The sequence below is a fragment of the Myxocyprinus asiaticus genome, chromosome 27 (assembly GCF_019703515.2).
Source record: "Myxocyprinus asiaticus isolate MX2 ecotype Aquarium Trade chromosome 27, UBuf_Myxa_2, whole genome shotgun sequence".
NCBI classification, from domain to species: domain Eukaryota; kingdom Metazoa; phylum Chordata; class Actinopteri; order Cypriniformes; family Catostomidae; genus Myxocyprinus; species Myxocyprinus asiaticus.
This window is the reverse complement of record NC_059370.1, coordinates 46,063,455-46,080,954: the sequence shown is the minus strand read 5'-3', so window position 1 is coordinate 46,080,954 and position 17,500 is coordinate 46,063,455. Positions and strand designations below refer to the sequence as shown.

The 17,500-nt window shown below is 42.1% G+C and overlaps 3 protein-coding genes across 3 annotated transcripts in view; 2 read left to right on the top strand and 1 right to left on the bottom strand.

The window, feature by feature from the left end:
* The window catches only part of stx18 (syntaxin 18), a 19,562-nt gene extending 17,604 nt beyond the window's left edge, over nt 1-1,958 (top strand). The window contains exons 8-11 of the mRNA XM_051658487.1: nt 98-156; nt 282-351; nt 439-519; nt 1,689-1,958. Coding sequence (XP_051514447.1) covers nt 98-156; nt 282-351; nt 439-519; nt 1,689-1,784 — 306 coding nt within the window. The 3' untranslated portion in view covers nt 1,785-1,958. The remainder of the gene's footprint in view (nt 1-97; nt 157-281; nt 352-438; nt 520-1,688) is intronic.
* A 1,784-nt stretch (nt 1,959-3,742) lies between these two features.
* On the bottom strand, nt 3,743-11,221 carry zbtb49 (zinc finger and BTB domain containing 49). The gene is given in 10 exon segments (XM_051658522.1): nt 3,743-4,769; nt 5,108-5,269; nt 5,353-5,435; nt 5,617-5,690; nt 7,111-7,157; nt 7,721-8,338; nt 8,340-8,511; nt 8,697-8,859; nt 8,931-9,082; nt 11,180-11,221. Coding segments are annotated over 9 exon segments (1,833 nt in total). The 5' UTR covers nt 11,180-11,221; the 3' UTR covers nt 3,743-4,407.
* Nucleotides 11,222-11,832: 611 nt separating this feature from the next.
* Nucleotides 11,833-16,977, top strand: lyar (Ly1 antibody reactive homolog (mouse)). Its single transcript, XM_051658515.1, is given in 8 exon segments — nt 11,833-12,580; nt 12,753-13,879; nt 14,034-14,176; nt 14,252-14,348; nt 14,441-14,548; nt 14,635-14,717; nt 14,948-15,294; nt 16,659-16,977. Coding segments are annotated over 5 exon segments (504 nt in total). The 5' UTR covers nt 11,833-12,580; nt 12,753-13,879; nt 14,034-14,054; the 3' UTR covers nt 15,042-15,294; nt 16,659-16,977.
* Nucleotides 16,978-17,500: the final 523 nt, after the last annotated feature.

Below are 17,500 nucleotides of genomic sequence, written 5' to 3'. Positions count from 1 at the left end.
CATATTAATCTCAGTCTGAAGAAAAACACTGAGCTGCTGTGAAAAACATGTAATGTGTAAAGTGATGTTGTGTGATCACATGATCTGTGTGTGTCAGTTTGAGCAGGAGAATCAGCGGTTGGTCGGAGAGATGAACAGTTTACTGGATGAAGTCAGGTGACACACACACATGCACACTGTATTACTGATAGTCATTATGTTCTCCTGTTTACATTATTAGATTTAAAGCACAACATGACGCTGATGTTATTGTTCATGTTCATTATTGATGTGGATTTTAGGCAGATTGAAGGGAAAGTGGTTGAAATTTCTCGTCTGCAGGAGATCTTTGCTGAGAAAGTTCTTGAGCAGGTCAGAACATCACTGACACTCCATAATAAATCATTTAAAATCAGTCATTCATCAGAGCTGAACCGTGTGTGTGTGTGTGTGTGTTAGGAGACTGAGATTGACAGCATTCATCATCTGGTTGTTGGTGCAACAGAAAATGTCAAAGAAGGAAACGAGGACATTCGAGAGGTGACAAAAACACACACACACTTCCTTAATTACACGTACACAATACTTCTTACCTACATACATACAACATACTTATATTTAGTATTTTTAACAGCGGGTGAAGGTGAATAGCGGATGGGTGGGTGGATGGATGGTGGGTGGACGGATGGGTGGCAGAAGGGTGGGTGGATGGATGGGTGACGGAAGGATGAGTGGGTGGATGGATGGATGATGGGTGAGTGGATGGGTGGCGGATGGATGGCGGATGATGGATGGGTGGACGAATGGCGGATGGATGGATGGATGGCGGATGGAGGGATGGATGGATGGTGGGTGGAGGGATGGATGGCGGATGGGTGGGTGCAGGGATGGATGGCGGATGGGTGGGTGCAGGGATGGATGGATGGATGGATGGGTGGGTGGATGGCGGATGGATGGGTGGATGGCGGACAGATGGGTGGGTGGATGGATGGGTGGGTGGGTGTTGGATTGAAGGGTGGATGGATGGGTGGGTGGCGGACTGAAGGGTGGATGGATGGGTGGGTGGCGGACTGAAGGGTGGATGGATGGATGGGTGGGTGGCGGACTGAAGGGTGGATGGATGGGTGGCGGATTGAAGGGTGGATGGATGGGTGGCGGATTGAAGGGTGGATGGATGGATGGATGGCGGATGGCAGATGGGTGGGTGGGTGGATGGATGGATGGCGGATGGCAGATGGGTGGGTGGATGGATGGCGGATGGATGGGTGGGTGGCGGACGGGTGGATGGATGGATGGGTGTCGGATTGAAGGGTGGATGGATGGGTGGGTGGCGGATTGAAGGGTGGATGAATGGGTTTGCAGTGTTTCTGGCCGTGTTTAGGTGCATAATCAGTGACAAAAGTGTAAGTGCAAACAAAAAGGAAGTCAGAAGAATACACACCACATTTACTTTGTGGTAAAAACAAAATGACAGATTCACAAACATAAAGTACACTTAAGCAAAGCATTAAAGTATTGCTAATATTTGTTTCTTACGCTTGAATCTTAATTTACACCTTTACAAAACCTTCTGTGTGCGTGTAGTTTATTATTACACTTTCACAAATATTACTCTGTGCACGCAAATCATTTAAGCATTATTTCACCTTCATATGTGAAACTCTTTTCTGCTGAATGATGATAAATGTGTGTGTGTGTGTGTTTCTCAGGCGATAAAGAACAACGCTGGTTTCCGTGTGTGGATTCTCTTCTTTCTGGTCATGTGCTCGTTCTCACTGCTGTTTCTTGACTGGTATGATGGATGAACTGATGCTCTCACACACGCTAATATCACATGACACATCTGTGTGTGTGTGTGTGTGCTGCGTCCTCTAGTGGATGAAAGAGTCACTACAGCACCCAATCTAATCATACCATCTGAATGTGCAACATGTAAAATTAATAACATTCAATAAACGCTTCTCAATGTAAACACTTTGTCTGTTTTTTATTATAATATAACACGGATAGTTCTGACTCAGTTCTGATTGGATGAGTCACATTTAAAGTCATTATAATATTTGTAAACAACAAACACACCACAAGCGCACGTTCTGTATTTATGTAGCAGGTTGTCGTGTTGCTTGGCAACCACAAACAGTCCCAAATGACACACTATGCACTTATAAAATAGACTATGCTGTATAGTGTAGTACTGTCCCAAATGGAACACTTAATGTTTTTTACTACACAGAAGCATTCGCCGTTTAACAGCTGATGGAAGTGACGTGAAGTGTTGCGTTACCCACCCTCAGTTTAACACTTCTCAATAATATACATATTCACACAGCATGGTACGATGGTGAAGCGTTTAACTCACTTTTGTAAGGTGTTGTCTTAACAGAAGTTTCGCTAGTTGTCATTCTCCATTATTTACAATTGTTTTGCCAGATCACCATCACTGCCGGTAACTCCGCCCCTTCCGCTATGTACAGCAAGACGCATGCGCTGAGTGCACAACCTGTCCGACATGCCACACTCTGTTTTGACAGTTGAAAAAGTGCATCATCCGGGTACCCATAGTACACTTCTTGTTGCATTGGGATGCACCTGTACGCAAGTATGTGAACGCAGACGCACCTTGCTAAACAAGCTTGGCCTCGTGCGTCATTGCGTTGTGCAGTGAGTCCGAGCGCAATTCATAATCAAACGCAAGTACGCACTGCATTCTCAACGTTGCCACAAGGGGCGCTACAGCGGATTTTCTTCTTTCAATCAACAAATGTCATGGCGGGGGGTCTGGGTATCTCAGTGAGTATTGATGCTGACTATCACACCTGGAGTCACGAATTTGAATCCAGGGTGTGCTGAGTGACTCCAGCCAGGTCTCCTAAGCAACCAAATTGGCCCAGTTGCTAGGGAGGGTAGAGTCACATGGGGTAACCTCCTCGTGGTCGCTATAATGTGGTTCTCTCTCTCGGTGGGGCGTGTGGTGAGTTGTGCGTGGATGCCGCAGAGAATAGCGTGAAGCCTCCACATGCGCTAGGTCTCCATGGTAACACACTCAACAAGTCACGTGATAAGATGCGCAGATTGACGGTCTCAGATGCGGAGGCAACTGAGATTCGTTCTCCACCACCCGGATTGAGGCGAGTCACTACGCCACCACGAGGACTTAGAGCGCATTGGGAATTGGGCATTCCAAATTGGGGAGGAAAAAACAAACTGTCATGGCAGAGCAGCAATTTGAGGAGAGTCTTGTCGAACAAGTTAGATGATACAAACATATTTAGCTGTCGTCTTTTCAGCAAATACAAAAGCACACACTCCTCAATTGTCCACACGTTGACTACACATCTGGTTTCGTGGCGCCTAAAAAACTCTTTTGCCCCCTTGTGGTCTGAGGTCTGTAACCACCAGAGCAACGCAAGAGCTCATGTATGTATGTATGTATGTATGTATGTACAATGGGACCATGCATTGGTGAAGTGTTCAAGTCTTTATTTGCGTACTTAAGTGAAGTATGTTTGGGCCCTTATTTTCATATACAAATGTGCTTAGCGGCAAACTCTTCATTGTTGCCACAGGTTTGCCAGTAGCAGCATATTGTCCATTGATGCTAAAGGTTTGCTGCAGGTGTACTTTACTCATGGCAATAACTTGCGGCAAATCACAAACTCATTTGCATGTGAAAATAATGAGTACATTTGCGGCAAGATTGCCAGAACTGTAGATTTTTGTAAGGGTAACCAGAGGTAAAATCACTGTAACACAGCCTCAGGTGTTTTTTATTTTATATAATTTTATTTGAGGTGTCGTGTAGACGGGACAGTAAGGATGCTATCAGGTCAGATTCAAACCAGCAGCTCTCATATGTGCTGATCATATGTGCACACCGCACCACAGCTCTTTACAATCCATCGGATTCAAACTTTGCACATGAAGAGTCGTGGAAAATCTTGCAATAATTCTTCTTTCATGTTCCACAGAAGAAAGTCATACGTGTTTGGAACAACATGAGTGTGAGTAAATGATGACAGAATCTTCATTTTGAGTGAACTGTCTCTTTAAATGTCATACAGTAATGTACATACTAGTCACAGCTGCTTGAAGATGAGCAAATGTCAAGAACATTTAAGAGTAAAACTGTCTTGCTGTTTTGTGTAAGATTGTGTGCAACTTTCCATCATCACATGACCAGGTGAACGGCGCTAATTATTCTTATTTAAAACTTAAACATCTCAATATTTTCTGGAGAACAAAAATGAATGCACAAGTTTGAAAAGAAATAAGTATTTCATTAGTATTTCTACTGTATGAATAAATTACATCTAACTGAGTGAAAAACAGAAAAGAATCCCTGAGAAAAATCCTGATAGTTTTACACACAAGGAATGAAAGTGAACATCGCAGCATCTGATTGGCTGAATCCAGCACAGACTCGGACTGTCATTGGTCGGTGTCACTCTGCAGTGTCTTCATGGCCCGCCCCCACAGTGCTCCACTGCTGCACAGACCCACAGACGCTCTGTAGAGGTGAGTGGGAGGAGTCTGCAGAGATGCGCAGCTGAACGCAGGTTTAGAGAGAGGGGGAGGAGGGTCCGGCTGCGCAGACGCAGGTGAGCTGACGCTGGATTGAGGTCCTGCCGTGTCTGCGCAGACGTCTGTGGGACTGCAGTGAGAGCTGCGGTGTCTGCGCAGGACTGCGGTGCGTGTGAAACTTTTCCCGCACGTGTCACACACATACGGACGCTCACCTGTGTGTGAACGCACATGACGCTGGAGATCACCGGAGCCCGCGAAACACTTGCCTGCACACACACACATTTACATATTGTTTTTATTTTCTGAAATACACTTACTGTAAAAGAGCACAGAGTCATTGAGTGTTTTTGGTCACGACTACTTTTGTTACTATTATGGTGTTTTTGCGTTCCACAGAAGAAAGTCAGTCATACGGGTTTGGAACGACATGGGGGTGAGTAAATGATGACATAATTTTCATTTCAGGGATGAATTATTCCTTTACAAAGGTAAACAATACATTTATACATATATGTATACTGCACCTTTAAACAACATACAAAAACACATTTGAGCATTTGAACTTTTCTGTGTGACAACTAGCCCCGGTGTGTGTTGTGCTCACCGCAGGTCTGACAGCAGTACGGTTTCTCTCCCGTGTGTCTGAGTTTGTGTTTGAAGAGTTTTCTCTGCATGTTAAATGATTTCCCGCACTGATCGCAGACGAACTCTTTGTCTGTGCTGTGAGTTTTCTTGTGTTCCTTCAGATTACTGAAGTTGCTGAATCCTGACACACACACACACACGTTTAATTCACACATACATGAAAACATGATTTATTTTTAATATCGCTGCTGTAATGTTTCTCACCTCGTCCACAGATATCACACAGATGCGGTCGCGCTCCTGAATGTACGAGGATGTGACGCTGAACGTCTCCTGACGCTGCAAAACTGAACCACACAAACATCTCAAAAAATACTCTTTTATGAATACTGAGGATTCAGACATTGGCATACTGCTTTTAGCATACTATATAGGACACAGAGAGTGTCTTAATCTTATTCTCATCTTTACAGTAACATACTGTATTCATAACACACACACACACATACACACACACAGCTGAGATACCTCTTCCCGCAGAGCTCACAGATGTACGGTTTCTCTCCAGAATGACGCCGTAAATGAGTCTGAAGATTTCCTGCCTACAAACACAAACAAACATACACACAAACAGAAACACAAACAGACACACCACATACACACAAACAAACACAAACAGACACATACACACAAACAAACAGACACACACAAACAAACACAAACAGATACTTACACACAAACAGACACACACAAACAAACACAAACAGATACTTACACACAAACACACACACAAACAGACACAAACAGATACATACACACAAACACACACAAACAAACAGACACACAAACAGACACACCACACACACACACACACAAACAGACACAGACACAGACACACACACACAAACAGACACACACACACACAGACACACACACAGACAGACAGACACACACAAACAGACACACCACACAAACAGACACACAAACAGACACACACACACACAGACACACACAAACAGACACACAAACAGACACACAAACAGACACACCACACACAAACAGACACAGACACACACACACAGACACACACACACACACACAAACACACACACACACACACACACACAAAACACACACACACACACACACACACACAAACAGACACAGACACAGACACACCACACACACACAAACAGACACACAAACAGACACACCACACACAAACAGACACAGACACACACACACACACACACACACACACACACAAACAGACACAGACACAGACACACCACACACACACAAACAGACACACACACAGACACACACACACAAACAGACACAGACACAGACACACAGACACACACACACAAACAGACACACACACAGACACACACACACAAACAGACACACACACAGACACACACACACACAGACACACACAAACAGACACACAAACAGACACACAAACAGACACACCACACACAAACAGACACAGACACACACACACAGACACACACACACACACACAAACACACACACACACACACACACACAAACACACACACACACACACACACACACAAACAGACACAGACACAGACACACCACACACACACAAACAGACACACAAACAGACACACCACACACAAACAGACACACACACACACACACACACACACACACACACACACAAACAGACACAGACACACCACACATACACAAACAGACACACAAACAGACACACCACACACAAACAGACACAGACACACACACACAAACACACACACACACACACACACAAACAGACACACAAACAGACACACCACACACAAACAGACACAGACACACACACACACACACACACACACACAAACAGACACACACACACAAACAGACACACAGACACACACACACAAACAGACACACACACAGACACACACACACAAACAGACACACACACATGAATCTGTGTCAGATCTGAACAGCTGTTGAAAGAGGAACATGAGTTTTGTCTGATCTCACCTGTGAGAAAGATTTCCCACACTCGTTGCACTGAAACGGTTTCTCACCTGTTTAACAGAACAGCTGGTTTAATCCATCTTTTATTAAAGTGCAGAACTCACATGTATTACACGAATAAACATTTCAACCAATCGAGCTCATTTTTCAGCACAAAACAACAGAAAGAACAAAAGTCTGTGCCACTGTTTCCAGGACAGTTAAACACATACATGTGATTAGAACTGAGGGACGTGTGTTACCCATTATTAGCCCCAGCATTCGATTTTCAGCATTTTATATTAATACAAATAAAAACTACATTTAATCATTTAACATTAATTCAAGATTGAGAATGTTTTTTTGTCTCTTATGTGTAAATTCAATCAACATCTGCTGATTATACAATCATATGTGTAATTCGGCCTAAATCGAGGGATTGATTATGTGGCATTATTTCTGACCCTGCACTACAGTAATGAGAATCACCACTCACAATAACAATTACAGAATTTGGGGGTAAAATATGGCAAACAAAAATCACACTGGTTAGTTTTCTTTATGTAAAATATAATTTCTGCTTTCTGTTGATTTTGGGCTGAAATACGAGCTGTGCGTGTAAACAAACTGTCACCTGTGTGTGAGCGCTTGTGTAGCTCGAGGTTACTCGGATGTTTGAACGTCTTTCCACAAACCTCACAACAATACTTATTACTGCTGCTGACCTCTGACCTCTCACTGTGACCCCTCGACTCAAGGTCATTAGGCTCCGCTGCAGGTGTCGTCTCGGACACCTCCGCAAGGTCAGAGGTCACGGTCTCAATAGGGTCAGTGGTCAAGTGGTCTGTGGGCGTGTCTGTGCCGCTGTGGGCGGGGTTTGTCAGCGGCGCCACCTGTTGTTCATGAAAGTCATCTTCCACACTGACGTGCGAGCGCAGGTAGTTGAACTTCTTCAGGTAAACGGCTTTTTTAGGACGCAGAACGCGAGGAGTGGGCGGGGCCACGGGCTCAGGGTCTGTCATGGGATTGGCTGCGTGCGTTTGGTTCGGTGGCAGTGATTGGTTGACGGCGTTTGCGTTAAACTGTTCCTCCGTGACACTCGGTCCGATGTTCTGACTGAAGTTCTGAGCGGCGTTCTGTTTGAAATACTGTTTGGTGTAGAAGTTTCTGAGTTTGTATCCGTGTAGCGGCTGGCGGTCCGTCTGTGCCGCGCCGTCTGTCTCTAGCGGCGTGTTGCTAAGGGGCGGAGCCGGCTGTGATCGTTTGTACTGGTCGGCAGTGGCGAATAAGATCCACATCTGAAGATAAAGATCCGCCAAACACACAGTCCTGATCATGAGTGACATCAGCAGACAGAGAGAACGACGCATCCGCTGTGACGCACGGCTTCAGGAACGCGTGACACATGTTCAGAACATTAGACACCTGACGACACACAAACATTTCACCCAAAAAAACAACAGAAACCAATCATTATTTTATTTTACTGAAAGAAATTGAAGCCTAGTTTTATTGAGCTTAACTTGTTTTGAACCTAGAATATTCCTTTAAATATGCTGTATACTGTTAACGTGTGTGTGTGTGTGTGTGTGTGTGTGTGTGTGTGTGACCTGCAGACACTGTGCAATCTCCATCAGTGTGTGAACATTGTCCTGGTTCAGCTCCAGGTGTGACGTGTACATATAATCCAGAATCTGCCCGATGCCGCTCACATCCTGAATGCTCAGGTGAAACACATCGTTCTTCTGCGCTGGACTGTTCTGGAACAGAGATCTGATCAGAGAGAGAGAGAGATTAACACACTGTATACTACACATTAGATCAGTACGGTTCAGACATGTTACCTGAAGTATGCACTGAACGCTGCCAGTACGTTCTTATGTGCTTTAAAACAGACGGCCTTCACCACCAGCATACAGTCACACAGCAGACCCTGAATGCGCTGCTCCTGCAGCTGCTGCAGCACATACACACTGTGACTGCTCAAACACTCCATCTGCATACAATCACAACACTACTGTTACTACTTCTGCTCTATAAACCCATGTGCTGTCATATGATCAGGGTAGTATGCCAGTCTGAACTCATACATAAACATGATCTAGTCAGAGGCAGGTGGCATCAGAGCGGGCATTCTCATTCTACAGAGCATAGGCTTTGATACACCTCATCTCAGCCCCCCTAAAAATATATAAATAATAATACAATATAATGAACCAGTCATCTCATTCATGAACGTGTGAAGATCTGGATCTGTTGGCAGACTGAAGGAGAGGCGGCATGTCGTTTAGTTCAGTAATCTCGTTTAACAAGGGCTGGATGAACTATGAGTAAAAGATGACATCATAATGACTGAATCACTTATTATTATTTTTAGGCATATATTGTTGTCTATTTCTATATTCATGCACAGCAGTTCACGAAACGATAGATTTGTTGTCATTTGTGGGAAAACACTTATGATGCACATTTGAATAAATTATAATTTGACTTGTTTGACTCAGGGCTTAATTAATGGTTTAACACATTCATTTGTTGCCATCTACTGGTTAAAAGGTGTGATATCCAAAACCTGTTACTGAACAGATCCCTGAAGAAATCTGAGAGAAACATCATCATTCACTGCACTAAATAAATATGATTTTATTTGAATAATGTTTTTATGGTGTTTGATATAACTTCAAAACCCACAGAAGATGCAAAACGATTGATTCATTTTCTATCATTTCTGTGATAACTCTTTACAGTAAAGTTGTCTTAACATTAGTTAATGACATAAAGAATAAACGTCAGCACTTATTAATCTTAACACTACGTCATACATGTTTGAAATGATAAATGGTATTTGTTAACATAAGTTAATGCATTATCAACTAACAATGAATGATTGTACCAAGATTATGAAATGCTGTGAAAACCTTGTTCACTGTTAGTTAATGATATCTAATTAATGAACTAATATGAACAAATGCAACATTATTGTAAAGTATTCCATTTTTGGAAATAAATATAGAACAAAAGAAATGGTCACGACAGATGAAACATGCTGCCAATCATTAGACTGTTACAATCATATATGTTTAGTCTATGTTCTTCAAACATGTTTATTATAGAAAATTACAATATTCTGAATGAATATTAGATGGCTAGCTTGAATGATGTTAACACAGTTAAAAATGAAATCAGCATTTAATGCAGACTGGAATACATGAAATGTACACGTATGAAGTGTCATTGGGGGCTGAGCCCCCCTAAGATTGAAATCCTAGATTCGCCCCTGCTATACAACATTTGATTGGACAAAGATTTCTAAGAGTGCAAGATGATGTCATCAATACTTTTAGTCTATTTTCCTGGAAAAGAAACATGCATGTATCTGCAGAAATAATTTTGTCAACTGTTAGCAGTACACTAGCATAAAGATTAACTCAAAGAAAAACACATGAAATATTTATATATATATATAATCTAATGTTTATTTCATGTGTTCTTTAAAAGATGTTGTCATTCAACACTGTCAATATCATGACTGCATGTGTGTGTGTGTGTGAGAGAGAGAGAGAGAGAGAGTGAGTGTGTGTGTGTGTGTGTGTGTGTGTGTGTGTGTGTGTGAGAGAGAGAGTGTATGTGTGTGTGTGTGTGAGAGAGAGAGAGTGAGTGAGTGTATGTGTGTATGTGAGAGAGAGAGAGAGAGTGAGTGAGTGTATGTGTGTGTGTGTGTGAGAGAGAGAGAGAGAGAGAGAGTGAGTGAGTGTATGTGTGTGTGTGTGAGAGAGAGAGAGAGAGAGAGTGAGTGAGTGTATGTGTGTATGTGTGTGTGTGAGAGAGAGAGAGAGAGAGTGAGTGAGTGTATGTGTGTATGTGTGTGTGTGTGAGAGAGAGAGAGAGAGTGAGTGAGTGTATGTGTGTGTATGTGTGTTGACCAGCCATGACAAAATTGCCCTCACACTCATAACTACTGCTGATGTGACGCTCTCGATCAGATGTAGTGTAGATGAGTGTATTGTGTGCTGCTATGGTCCGTGTATATGTGTGTGTGTGTGTGTGAGTGTGTTTCTGAAGAATAAAACAGATTTATAAGAGTCGCGCTCACCTTTCATTCGGATGAACAGGCACCGGACAAAATGACGTCACGTCCTTCTACAAAATAAGAGCCGTTGCGCAGCGAATTAAGAATAAAATAATAAACATAAAGAAAAATAAATAATATAATATAATACAACAGTGATATGTATAAATTTCTTCGAATTTGTATAATGTTGTTGGACTTTATAAAATATATTATGTTATAGTTGATGATTGTTTATTTGTTTAAAAATTCACCTTATACGGAATTGTCCTATAAGTTTTATTATTTGTGTTTAAATATTCAGTGCCATTTCCCGAAACTATTTTCTTAGACAATTGTACATTTCACATGTTTAGTTCCCTTTTGTAAACTTCCGCTTTACGAGTTTCTTTCAGACTGTGTTCCAAACGGGATTAATCACCCTCCGAAGGGCACTTTGAAGGGAGAACAATCATGATAGTCATGCTGTAAGATCGAGTCAGACAGAATTTCCAATAAAAATGACTTCAAAAGTGAGTTCCGAATTACCCTAATTTTTGAGCCCCACATCTTTTAACCTTTCATATCTCACAGTGTATGGAAAAGTCTTCGAAGGGAATAGTGCATAGGGATGATCACTACTGAATGGTGTTCTCCCTCCAGCACACATGTGACACGTGTCTGGTGTGATTGAAAGACGGAGATCAAGAGAACCAAATCAACTGGAATCAGTTTGTGTTGTTTCATGCTGTTATTCATCTGTTCATAAGATCAGTCTGAGAGATCAGCTGCTGTTCTTCATCTGTTCATTAGATGAGAGATCAGCTGCTGTTCTTCATCTGTTCATAAGATCAGTCTGAGAGATCAGCTGCTGTTCTTCATCTGTTCATTAGATCAGTCTGAGAGATCAGCTGCTGTTCTTCATCTGTTCATTAGATCAGTCTGAGAGATCAGCTGCTGTTATTCATCTGTTCATAAGATCAGTCTGAGAGATCAGCTGCTGTTATTCATCTGTTCATAAGATCAGTCTGAGAGATCAGCTGCTGTTCTTCATCTGTTCATAAGATCAGTCTGAGAGATCAGCTGCTGTTCTTCATCTGTTCATAAGATCAGTCTGAGAGATCAGCTGCTGTTCTTCATCTGTTCATTAGATCAGTCTGAGAGATCAGCTGCTGTTCTTCATCTGTTCATTAGATGAGAGATCAGCTGCTGTTATTCATCTGTTCATAAGATCAGTCTGAGAGATCAGCTGCTGTTATTCATCTGTTCATAAGATCAGTCTGAGAGATCAGCTGCTGTTCTTCATCTGTTCATTAGATCAGTCTGAGAGATCAGCTGCTGTTCTTCATCTGTTCATTAGATCAGTCTGAGAGATCAGCTGCTGTTCTTCATCTGTTCATTAGATCAGTCTGAGAGATCAGCTGCTGTTCTTCATCTGTTCATAAGGTCAGTCTGAGGGATCAGCTGCTGTTCTTCATCTGTTCATTAGATCAATCTGAGAGATCAGCTGCTGTTCTTCACCTGTTCATAAGATCAGTCTGAGAGATCAGCTGCTGTTCTTCATGTGTTCATTAGATCAGTCTGAGAGATCAGCTGCTGTTCTTCATCTGTTCATAAGATCAGTCTGAGTGATCAGCTGCTGTTCTTCATCTGTTCATTAGATCAGTCTGAGAGATCAGCTGCTGGTCTTCATCTGTTCATTAGATCAGTCTGAGAGATCAGCTGCTGTTCTTCATCTGTTCATAAGATCAGTCTGAGAGATCAGCTGCTGTTATTCATCTGTTCATAAGATCAGTCTGAGAGATCAGCTGCTGTTCTTCATCTGTTCATTAGATCAGTCTGAGAGATCAGCTGCTGTTCTTCATCTGTTCATTAGATCAGTCTGAGAGATCAGCTGCTGTTCTTCATCTGTTCATAAGATCAGTCTGAGTGATCAGCTGCTGTTCTTCATCTGTTCATTAGATCAGTCTGAGAGATCAGCTGCTGGTCTTCATCTGTTCATTAGATCAGTCTGAGAGATCAGCTGCTGTTCTTCATCTGTTCATAAGATCAGTCTGAGAGATCAGCTGCTGTTATTCATCTGTTCATAAGATCAGTCTGAGAGATCAGCTGCTGTTCTTCATCTGTTCATTAGATCAGTCTGAGAGATCAGCTGCTGTTCTTCATCTGTTCATTAGATCAGTCTGAGAGATCAGCTGCTGTTCTTCATCTGTTCATTAGATCAGTCTGAGAGATCAGCTGCTGTTCTTCATCTGTTCATAAGATCAGTCTGAGAGATCAACTGCTGTTCTTCATCTGTTCATTAGATCAGTCTGAGAGATCAGCTGCTGTTCTTCATCTGTTCATTAGATCAGTCTGAGAGATCAGCTGCTGTTATTCATCTGTTCATAAGACCAGTCTGAGAGATCAGCTGCTGTTCTTCATCTGTTCATTAGACCAGTCTGAGAGATCAGCTGCTGTTCTTCATCTGTTCATTAGATCAGTCTGAGAGATCATCTGCTGTTCTTCATCTGTTCATTAGATCAGTCTGAGAGATCAGCTGCTGTTATTCATCTGTTCATAAGATCAGTCTGAGAGATCAGCTGCTGTTATTCGTCTGTTCATAAGATCAGTCTGAGAGATCAGCTGCTGTTATTCATCTGTTCATAAGATCAGTCTGAGAGATCAGCCACTGGAGTGCTGAAGATCAGGAGCTGCTGTTCTTCATCAGATGATCACAGTGAGATCATCACAATCAGAATTCAGGTCTATTGACTGAATGACTTACATTTTTCTGGAATCAGTTAACATGCATATCAGTTATTTATGATGCATACTATTTACAGTATATACTTATAAGAATAAGAATATCCGCTGACTGTGCTGGAGAAACACACTGCAGTTGTGCTGTTCATTACAGGATCATCAGCTGATCTTCAGGATGGTGTTCTTCATGTGTAACGCCTGTGGAGAGTCGTTGAAGAAAGCTCGAGTGGAGAAACACGTGCTGATGTGTTGTGGATGTCGGGTGTTGTCCTGCATCGACTGCGGGAAAGATTTCGGGTTAGATGTTTATGCAGATGTGTTGTTTAGATGGTGTGTGTTGAGTGTGACTGATGTATTGGTGTTTGTTCACAGGGGCGACGATTACAAGAACCACAACAAATGCATCAGCGAAGATCAGAAATAAATGTAAGCCAATAAAGGCAACATGAAGCAGCAGCAGTGGATTCAGGTGAAGAAACGCTGAACATTTGTGAATGTCTGAACTGATTCTCTCGATTCAGTTTGAAATCACTCACTGTTTCTGTTGCTGTTCCTCTGCAGAGGATCCAGGAGGCCATGAACAGACCCGGCGTTGAATCCAGACTGCGTCAGGTTCTGGATCAGGTCAGCTCGTACGATAACGTGCCCTGGAAGAGAGCAAAGTTTCAGGTGAACATCTCACACAGACATGATGGAGCTGCTGCAGTCTGTTGGTGTGCTTCTTTATAATCATCTGTTTTGTTCACATGATGTAGAATTGGATGAAGAACAGTCTGAAGATACACAACCTCAATTTAGTGGAGAAGGTATGGGAGATTTCTCATCAGCCACCAACAGCGTAAGTGTGGAAAGAGCTTCATGACTCTGATCATTTTCACTAGACTAACATACAACAAATCTACATATATCACTCACATTATAGTCAACTAAAAGCCTAATGTGGTGATTCATTGGAGGTTCAGTTCACAGATATCTGTTTGAATGATGTTCATGTTGTCTTGAATGATTTGGTTTAACAATGTGTTGTCTGAGAAACTAAAGTGATCAATAATTGTGAGTGTTCTGCAGGACATCAGTCAAAATAACCATCCGACACTCAGTGAACGAGACGGATCCACTGAGAATCAAACAAACCTCAATAACGGAGCTGCCGCTGAGCTGAACGAAGAAAACAACTCAAGCAAACGGGAGAAGAAACACAAACAAAAGAGTTCTGAGGAGATCTCCGAGCAGAACGGAGAAAACACCTGCGAGAAACAAACGAGACAAAAAGAGAAAACGAGAAGAGAACGGAGAAAAGATGAGCAAAAAAAACAAGAGATCAGAACAAGAAGAGTCTGACCAATCAGAGAGTGTTAACCCGGAGGGGGAGGAGTCAGTGGATCAGGAGGCAGAGTCTGAATCAAATTCCAGAGGTATTTCATACTTTAATAATAATAATAATAATAATAATATGGATTTCTTGTGACACTCTGATATTAATGATAGAGAGTGATTTAATATCTGATATATTAAAAATAAATCTGTCACGAGTAGTTGTTGAGATGAGACAGGAGATGTAGGAACTATTTGCAGGCTTTAATAAAAATGATGACAGTGAAACAACAAACGGAAACTCAAAACAACAACAAACAAAAACTGAGAAAGGGATGCAAAAACTAAAGGGTATTTATACAAATAAAAATTAATGAGGGAATGGAAAACAGGTGAGAACAATCAGGAACAGATGGCAGTGATGAGGGCAGTGCATACTGGGTAACGTAGTCCGGGGGAAACACTTCAAAATAAGAGTCCTAGGAAACATGAGGGAGACAGACTGTGACAAAATTAAAGAGATTGTTTGTTAATGAATATGACACTGACATCAGTATATTGAAGGATGTGCTTCATTGTTTGTGTGCTCTGACGTCCGTGTTTAAAACACAGTTTCTTTGTGCATGTTTGATGTTGTTATAATGAAGCAGCACACAAAGATAGACGTGTTTATGACCTCATCCCGAGTTTTTGTCTGAATGTTTGTTTAAAACTGTCACAGGAAAGTTTAATTGGAAAGGGATGATAAAAGCTGTTTTAAGAGACGTGCCTGATGAAGGACTTGCTGTCAGAAAGTGAGTTGAACTTTGACATAGAGTTGGATGTGGTCTTTTTATTTTATTTTTTAAAAAATTTATTTTATCCCCTTTTCTCCCAATTTGGAATGCCCAATTCCCACTACTTAGTAGGTCCTCGTGGTGGCGCGGTTACTCGCCTCAATCCGGGTGGTGGAGGACAAGTCTCAGTTGCCTCCGCTTCTGAGACCGTCAATCCGCGCATCTTATCACGTGACTCGTTGTGCATGACACCGCGGAGACTCGCAGCATGTGGAGGCTCATGCTACTCTCCACGATCCACACACAACTTACCACACGCCCCATTGAGAGCGAGAACCACTAATCACAACCACGAGGAGGTTACCCCATGTGACTCTACCCTCCCTAGCAACCGGGCAATTTGGTTGCTTAGGAGACCTGACTGGAGTCACTCAGCACACCTGGATTTGAACTCACGACTCCAGGTGTGATAGTCAGCGTCAATACTCGCTGAGATACCCAGACCCCCAGTCTGTTTATTTGTTGAATGTCTGTCAGTTATCTTGGAGAACTGGTAGTCATATCCAGACCACTACCAGCTGTTGGGTTTGGCACATTTACCCGTATCTAAACCTAACCTCTAAACCAACCGAGCCTAACTAACCCTGACAGTTATGATGATTATTGATTATGAACTTCTGTTTTTGCAGGTTTTAACTGCATATTATTCATTCAGTGGAGACACAAACTTCAGATCAGAAGAAGAGCTGCTCTCTCTGTTCAACAAGAAGATCAGCAACAACACAAAGTTTAAAGTTCTCACTGACAAAATCAGACTCATCAAATAATGTTTTGTAATCTTATTTTGCTGTAATAAACACCGTGATCAAACTGTGATGTGAATCTGTGTTGAGTTCTATAGTTCTGAGAATAGAGCTGTTCAGCTGTGACATCACTTAATTCACCTGATTCACTACGAGTTCCCTCTTGTACTTGAAATGCATTTAATGTTTTCTTCTGGAAAATAAATTACACACAATCACACCCCAGTTGTGAGTTTTTGTTGTTGCTGTACACATGCTTGTGGTACTTGTAGACCTTATAGACCTTATTCACGCTAGCGCATCTTTACTGGTAAAAAGCTCCTAGATCACAAACCCAGTAAGTGTATTGAATGTTCTTGGACAGATAGTTTATCAATGTTTTGTCTGCAGAATGATAAGAAAATGCAGTACAGTCCGTTGAAGAGACTGTTGTCTATCTCGCACAGCCTCGTCAGTGTGAATAAGGTCCATTTCGTAACCTTGGAGCAACATGCGATTCAAGTCATTTTAATCAAAGACTTTATTTTAGTTGTAAATCCTTTACTGCCATTATAAAATCGAATTGAAGTTTCCGAGGGAAGTCGTGGCTTGAAAACACTAACTGCCTTCTTAGTTTCAGGACGATGACCTGAACAGCTCTTTATTCGGTGCACGGGTCTGAAATTAATGTGTTAGTAATCGGATACATTTCATTATATTGTAATCTAGACCTGGGCATACAAATATAA